We start from the raw sequence: 8,721 nt of genomic DNA on the forward strand, positions 1-8,721 counted from the left end.
GTATATTCAGCATATTTTGCTTTATGAGTTCAATAAAGGCAACAATGCAACAGAAAGTGCGAGGAATATTAATGCAGTATATGGGGATCGGACAATAAGCATAAACCAGGGTCAATGGTGGTTCCAGAAATTCCGAGCTGGAGGCTACAGCCTAGAAGACGAGCCTTGTCCTGGAAGATTTGGAGAGCTCAACAAGGATGTCCTGCAACTCCTGATGGAACAAAATCCCATTGTAACTATAGAGGAACTAGTAGAGAAGCTTGCATTTGGTCATTCAACCGTTCATCGACACCTGCGTGCCATTGGAAAAGTCGGCAAATTGGGTCAATGGGTTCCACACAAACTTTCCGAGTCTAATCGCACACAGAGAATGAATGTGTGCTCTTCTTTGCTGTCACATCTCACAAATGAACCTTTTTTGGACTGACTGGTGACGAGAAATGGGTTCTCTATAAAAATGTCAATCACCGAAGACAGTAGGTAGGGAAAAGAGAAACAGTGGCATGCCAGGCTATAGAAGGTCTTCACCTACGTAAGGTGTTATCTGTTTGGTGGGATATGAAAGGTTTAGATCACTTTGAACATTTAAACCCAAACCAAACGATAACAAAGGCGATCTAATGGGAACAGCTTGAGCAGCTTAAGTCAGCGCTAGAAGAAAATCGACCATCTTTGGTTTCAAGACAAAAGGTGTTCTTCCATCAGGATAATGCTCATCGTGTAATACATACAGTGTGGATGACATCCCAAAGACTGGAGCAGTCTGAATGCGAAACGATGCTCCACCCACCATATTCACCGGACATTGCTCCATCTGATTATCCTATGTTCTGCAGTCTTCAAAACTGTAGACGAGGTCAGAACAGTATTTGAGGAGTATTTTTCATCACAGACAAGTGAATTTTGGAAGGGGGGGAGGGCCTTGCAAGTCTACAAGATAGGTAGAAGAACATTGTAGAAAATGAAGGAGAATGTATTTAAGATTAAAAAAGAATTTTGTTTATCTTAATTTTGAAAAATAGAAGTATAACAAAACCGCATTATTTAGAAAATCCATGCAAATAGTTGATCTTCTTGAAAGAACATATTTTTGGTATACGTCAACATAAAAAGCTCCCACTACACTCTCAGAGTGGTTGGCGTTAGGAAGGGCATCCAGCAGTAGAAACTCTGCCAGATCAGATTGGAGCCTGGTGCAGCCTTCTGGCTTCCCAGACCCCGGTCGAACCGTTCAACCCATGCTAGCAGGGAAAGTAGATGTTAAACAATGATGATGACAGTAAGTTTTTGTTTTTCTTTTATTTGATCTCTAGTGTAGCACTCAATACAAAAATATCAAGAATCACTCATGTAGAAAGACCAATCAGGCATGGCATGATTGAGTATATGATAACCCTTTAGCATTTAAACCGGCTGGATCTGGCCTCTCGCATCTATCTTGCAATGTCATTCTAAAGATAAACAATTACATCGTTGAAATGTTGAAGCTATGAGATAATGTACGATTAATTCAAAACAATGTGAATAAATAAGAATTACCATATGACAGAAATCTGAATATCAAAAGGATAATAAATACCTGGCAGATGGATTTGAGACATTTTGGCACCACTTATTTGGCATTTGCTGAAATCACGGCTGATTTGTTTGGCATCAAACGTGTCAATATCTCTCTCTCGTTTAGTCTGTACAGGTTTATTGATGCATATTTGCCTCCAGCACTGTAAAATACTGTTGCCAAAACAGCCTGAATGTCCAATCAGGCAGACCAAATCATCAGCTTCCAAACAGCTGTGTCCAATCATTTCATTCTGTTGGCAGTTAACCTGTGAGTCCTAGGTTCAAATCTCACCGCAAGCAGTATAGTGTATATTGTCCCGTAGACAAGAAAACTTCTTGCACAACCCTTTGTCTTTTCATTGTTGAATAAATTTCTTGTTTTGTTTTCTGTTTCAGGTTTACATGCGGAATCTGCGCCCGTTCCACCATCACTTGATTCCTTACGAACTGTAACAAAACAGAATCCCCATGGCAACGACTTCCGTCGGTCAGGGGGTGACTTTCTACAGGCGGCTGCTGAGTTGCCACACGAGTACGATGTGGTGAGCAAACGTCGTACGTTCCCCATAGACTTCTCACAAGCACACTATGACGTTCCGTCAGCATCCCCATCAACACAAACCATGTCATCTTCATCTCAGAAAGGTCTTGCTAACCATAATGATTCCCACCAGCTGCCTCCACCCTCCTTGGGAGGTGGACACAAACCCAGAAGTCCCTTGGGTGGATTTTCAATTGCATCCTTGTCAGTTGCAACATCATCAGGGGCGGGGGCAGGAGGAGCGGGGAAGTCGCAAGAGGCCGCCTCGGGCTCCTGTGATTTGCCCTCGTCAAGCAAGAGGGACACACCTGATTCCTCAGCAAGGAATTCATCCACAATATCCCCACGTACCGACCCCGATTATCAGAGTCTGAGAGATGGCACCGGCAGTGAGAATGACAGCGAGTACGATCCTAACTACGAGACGGTGGAGGACGCGCAGCGCAAGGCGGCTGCACTGCGCCAAAGTAAGGCACAGCGACGCCACTTCTATGAGGAAGTGGATGCTGCACAGCTGCCAAAACCTTCGAGCCCGTCACCACCGTCGTCTGGCTGTGCCAGTGCAACGACAACACCAGCTGCACCGGTTGCAGCAATGACGAGGGCGACGGCTGCAGACGCTCGCGAGCGTGTACTGCGCCAACACACGTACGAGGACGTGCGAGAGGTGAGAAGACAACACAGAGCAATGCGCTGGAGCCAAGAGAAGTAAAAAAAATAAAACCAAGCAAAAAACAAAACAATAATAATGATTAAAAAAAATAATAAAATAGTACAGCAGCAGCAACAGAAGAACCACTGGAGGAAGAAGCCCCAGGGTGGAGAGGAAAATAAAGTATCATTGAAGCAGTTGGCCGAGAGTAACTGAAGAGTAACCACGTATTGAGTACTCCACAGCAACCGTTGCAATGAACTTGCTCATTTTTATGTTTTTGTTGGGTTCCTATTTTTATTTATTTTTTTTTTATTTTTCCTTCTTACTGTTGTTGTTGAGGTGAGGGGCTGAAACCAGACTGGATGATCATCATTGTAACCATCATCATCATGTTCAGATGAAAGGTTAATGATAGAGTGAAAGTGGGGAGAGGACTACAGGTGGTCAATGCCAGCACCTGGGAGGGAAAGGCGGGGCGGCTTGAGCAACCTCTGTGGTAGAGAGGCCCTCCTTCAATAAAACGCTGAAGATGGACAGTATTACTTCCCTTCGTAACACTACCACCCCCACCATCTCCACTGCTGCCCACCACTTATTTGATATTGTTGTTGTGGTTCTAGCAGTTGGTTGGCTGAGGTCAATTTCAAGAGAACACCTCCCAGTTTCCAGCTGTTCTCTTCGTTTTTTTGTTTTTTTTTCTAATTATCAGAAAACAGTATTATTAATTATTGTGAGAAGCAGGCAGAACCATTGGTGTGTCGGGCAAAATGTGACTCGTTACATTGTGAGTTCAAATCCTGCCGAGGCTGACTCTGCCTTTCAACATTGGTAAAATGAGAACCAGTCATGTACTGGAGGGGGTCAATGTAATCGACTGCCCCAATTTCCCCCCAACATTTCAAGCCTTGTGTCTGTAGTAGAAAGGATCGTTATTATTATTATTATTAAGGTGACAAGCAGGCAGAATCATTGAGTCTGATGAATGCTTAGCATTGCTTTCAGTCCATGATGTTCTGAGTTCAAATGCTACTGAGGTCAGGTATGCCTTTTGTCCTTTAGAGATTGGTGCAATCAACTAACTCCTACCTGCCACAAAATTGCTGGCCTTGGGCCTCAATCAGGTGTTGTTGTTAAGGAAGTGAGCTAGCAGAAGAATCAATTAGAGCAACGTCAGAAAAAGTGTCTCATGGTATTTGTTCCGCTTGTTTACGTTCTGAGTTCAAATTCCACAGAGGTCAACTTTGCCTTTCATCTTTTTGGTGGTGGTGGTGGGGGGGTCAATAACAATGAAGTGCCAGTTAAGTATTTGGATCGGTTTAATCATCGACTAACCCCTGATCCCTTTGAAGTTGCTGAGAAATATGATGGGGGGCAGAACAGGAGAGTTGAGATCAACCCCTCATTAAGCAAAACATTCTAATTGATTTCAGTTCCAAATTATAATCATTTTGCTTTCATCACCATTGCCATTTTGGTAGAGGCATGAACATCACACATCCTCATACTTGTCTCTGCTATTTAATCTGAGGTTTTGCATCTGTAACAAGTTGTTTACGGAACTCCCAAATGAGCTCTGGGCACAAGGGTTATCAGTCAAATAGCTACATACAGGCCTGCAGATTCTAAGCAGCTGCCAATACCACAGATGAAGATGGTTCTGCAGATTCCAGCAACCAGCGGTTTTATTGTATGGGGTGCAGTGTGATACTCTTTCCACTCTACTGTCCAGTCTGTTTCTGTAACACCTGTAAATTCTGGAGGTGGTCACTGCAAAGGTGGACTTGGCCTGAATCCAACAGTTGCTGCTGTACTTCTCCACTTGTCGGTAGCGGTGTGAATCCCAGCGTAATTATTGTGTGTGTGTGTGTGTGGTCATGTACTACTGCAACAATTGTTTTATATCCTTGGTTAAGTCACTTGACTCTACTTAACTGCAACTGTCAAGAAGAGAACAAAAAAAAAACTGTTGTAAAAAGTTATTTTTCTTTCAAAAAGCTTTCTATGTATTCACAATATCTTGCTGTTGTTGTTGTTTTTTTTTTTTTTATATTCCATTATTTAACTTCATAACTTCATATTTATTTTATACGATATATTCCAGGGGTTTATTTGTTTGACAGGTCATTTCATCTGAAAATAGTTTGTTGAAACTGAACCAGTTGCATTGGGTTAGAGTCATGTTGGTCATTCAAAACACACAGGCACTATCATTCATTATTATTTTGAAGTAGTATCAATCTTTGGTGTCCATTTACCTGCGAGCTGGCAGAGACATTAGCACGCCGGGCGAAATGCTTAGTGGTATTTCGTTTGCTGCTACATTCTGAGTTCAAATTCCGCCAAGGTTGACTTTGCCTTTCATCCTTTCAGGGTCGATAAATTAAGTACTAGTTACGCACTGGAGTCGATGTAATCAAATTAATCCGTTTGTCCTATCTGCGTTTAGCCCCTTGTGGGTAGTAAAGAAATAGGTATTTCATCCGTCTTTACAATCTGAGTTCAAATCCCGCCAAGGTCGACTTTGCCTTTCATCCTTTCGGGGTCAATAAATTAAGTACCAGTTACGCACTGGAGTCAATGTAATCGACTTATTCCGTTTGTCCCCTCTGTGTTTAGCTCCTTGTGGGTAGTAAAGAAATAGGTATTTAGCTTGTGCTGGAACAAGTTGTGTAACTTGGTCACTGACATTCTTGACCATTTGACCATGTCTCCTATAACCTGATCATTGATATTCTGGTTAGCAAGAACATCTGCCACTTGATCACCAAGGCTGTTCCTCCCAATGGCCTAATTATACATCTATGGCTTAATTGCTGATACTTTACTCTGCTGGACCTAATTATACATCTGCCATTTAGTTCTTGAATACTCTGTTCCATAAGACCAAGCTGTCCATCTGTGACAACCACACTGAGAATCTATTCTGCTGGACCTCATCACCAATTCTCCATTCCACTGGACCTGGTCACCAATACTCTGCTCCACTGAACCAAGTCATAGATGTACAACATAAGGCCTGGTAACCTAATCATATAAAAAGCCCATTGATTCAGAGTGAATACAAGTGCCTGTGCCTTCTGATGACTCCCATGACTCTATCACGTTTGCTCTTTTTTTTCTTCTTTTTTGGCTTTTTTTTTTTTGCCTTTTTCTTATTTAAACTGTATTGTGTGGCGAATGGAGTACAACTGTGGAGGTGTACTATTATCAAAGAGATAGGGTCCAGCCTAACTCTTGGAGAAGGGATCACTTTTGAAATTTATTTTTTCTATTTTTTTCTTCTGTTGATGTTTTCAATGTGTATTTTCTTCCGTTTTCATTCTTCACTCTCCAGATGTGTGTGTGTGTGTATATATCAGTCCAATACTGACCACCTCCTATGTGTGTGTGTGTGTGGTGAGAGTCCTCCAGCAGGGTCTTACAGCTGTGATTACCAGAGTTTCTGATTCTCTAACAGCGATTTCCCCCCACCCCCACCCCCTAAAAAGTATTTGTGATATTGACACCAGGTTGCCTAAATTTCTGTGACCTTTGACCTTGCCACCAAACATTCAGCGCCATCATTAGTAGCAACTTATCGTTCCAATTTATCCATGACATTAACATTTTTGGGGTTCCTGAACAAAGCAAAAATTAAATACATCGTTATTAATGTGGCAAGTTGGCAGAATTTTTGGCTGGTACTCTTTACATGCTGAGTTCAAGCACAGTCAAAGTCGACTTGGCCATTCATCCTTTTGGGGCTGATAAAATAAAGCACCAGTCAAGTACCAGGGTCGATGTAATCAACTAACATCCACCCACCCACCCACACCCAAAATTGCTGGCCTTGTGCCAAAATTTGAAACCTTTATCAAAGCGCCAGTCTGACTGAATCAGTGGTGCCCCCAGACAAAATGCTTAAATAGCATTTCTTTGAATTCTGAGGTCAACCTTGACCTTCATCCTTTCAAGGGTTGATAAAATAAAGTCCCAGACAAGTACTGGAATTAATGCCCCTCCCCTTGATTTTTGGCCTTGAACCATTTGATCATTTGACCCTTGAACAAAATGCCTCGCAGTATTTGTTCCAGATCTTTGGGTTCTGCATTCCAATTCTACCAATGTCAACTTTGATTTCTACCCTTAGGGGTCAATTAATTAGAGTACCATTCAAGTACAAACATCGATTCAACCCCCCTCCCCATTTCTGACCTATAGCTCCCTGAATTAGAAACTGATGGCAGTGGGTTGACAAAATTGTTAGAACAAAATGCCTTGTGGTATTTGGTTTGGACCCTTTATAATCTGAGTTCAAACCCCATCAAAGTTCACTTTGCCTTTTACCTTTCCCTGGTTGATAAAACGAAGTAGCAATCAAGTATCAGGGTCAATGTAATTGATTGTACCTTGCCCCCTAAATTTATGGCCTTAAGTCTCTGAACAAAAATTGCTATTAGGAAGGTGATTGGCAATATGGTCAATTGTGGGGGTCTACCTTTGTCTCAATCTGCTATTATTCCTAAGGCGATTTCACCCTCCAAAAACATAACCATTTCATTATTTTTAATAATCTCTAATCCTCATATAAAGCTCTCAGTAAATCCATAGAATGCATCGAGCTGGGTTCCTAATCTTTTTTTTTTAGGGCATAGAGGACAAAGGGCAGTGTCCGTGACCCTTTTTGATGGTCACTGTGACTGACAGGAAGGGAAGTTATCTCCCCTTCTTGGCCTGAAGGGCTGCAATAGAATGTGCCTTGCTAAAGGCAAACAAGGAGTCAGCTCTTTTCAAACCATGCCATGACCATTCCACTTAAATTGGTAAAATACTGGAGGAAGGAGTGGCAGATTGGTAGAAATCAGAAGAGCATCAGACAAAATATATTTGTGGTACTCACTTAAAGCTCTTTATGTTCCGAGTTCAAATCCCGTTGCTGTCTTCTTTGCCTCCAATCCTGCTGGGTTTCATAAAGTACTAGCCAAGTATGTGGGTCAGTTTAATCGACCGAGCCTTCCTCAAAAATATCTGGTCATGTACCTCTCTGTAAGGGAAAACAAAGAACAGTTAAAAGAACAAGACTACATTGTGTTTCTTGTTGCTTTGAATGTTGACACGAAGCAGTATTAGACCCAATCCCTTAAGACAAATGCATCCCTTGCCATGCCTTGTCATCTTCAGATTCTCAGCATTGTCTCGCTCTCTCTCGCCAATATATTTTATCATCATCACTGGGGTTAAACTGCTAGTTTTGATGGGTTTTTTTTTTTTATCAGTCACATCAGCCCTGACTTTAGGATGATTTTAATGAGTGTGTATGAGAAGATGTTGTACCTGAAGGTGGCAGGTTGTTACACCAGTCTGAGTGTGGGGAATAATAACCCAAAAAGTTGAGATCAGGAGGTTGTAGATTCTTTACTAAGAAACTAAGTCATCATACTTGTAAATAAAGATGGAATTGAGCACGGTGTGGTGTAAATGCCTTTCACAGCTTCATTAGAAATACCATTGGAAGCAAACCTGTTCTGAAGGAACCGAAAGCATTCCACAGAGTTAGCTTGCTGGAAAAATTTGCTTCCCTTCTACAACTTGAATGTCACAATCTTTTTATTTTCCTTCAGCAATAAAATTGAGTTTCTTTGTTCATGTCAGGAACATCTATAATTATTCCATTAATATTGGTGTTTTATTTTGACAAGGAGGACCGAGTGACCTTTGTCAAGGAGAACTATGTAAGTGAAAAGACTCGGAGTGACCATGCTCCACTAACTTATTAACTAACCTATGGTGCCTGTCAGTATTCATATTAAACCAGTGACTCATGTACCCAACTCAAGGCTCCTTGGGTTCATGCCCTGCTCTAAGCAAAACACTAAATAACTACTACCCTCTAATGTTTTGTAATAAACAATCGTCTCCCTCAAAAAATTGCTGGCCTTGTACCGAAATAAGAAACTAGAAATGGTTATTGTTACCAGGACAACGG

At 41.7% G+C, this 8,721-nt stretch overlaps 1 protein-coding gene across 1 annotated transcript in view; it reads left to right on the plus strand.

The window, feature by feature from the left end:
• Positions 1–8,411, plus strand: part of LOC115210338 — a 57,184-nt gene extending 48,773 nt beyond the window's left edge. The window contains exons 8-9 of the mRNA XM_036502347.1: positions 1,957–3,990; positions 6,684–8,411. Of these exons, the coding sequence (XP_036358240.1) occupies positions 1,957–2,813 (857 nt within the window). The 3' untranslated portion in view covers positions 2,814–3,990; positions 6,684–8,411. The remainder of the gene's footprint in view (positions 1–1,956; positions 3,991–6,683) is intronic.
• The last annotated feature ends 310 nt before the right edge of the window (positions 8,412–8,721 follow it).

The sequence above is a fragment of the Octopus sinensis genome, linkage group LG4 (genome assembly GCF_006345805.1).
Source record: "Octopus sinensis linkage group LG4, ASM634580v1, whole genome shotgun sequence".
In the NCBI taxonomy this organism is placed as follows: Eukaryota; Metazoa; Mollusca; class Cephalopoda; order Octopoda; family Octopodidae; genus Octopus; species Octopus sinensis.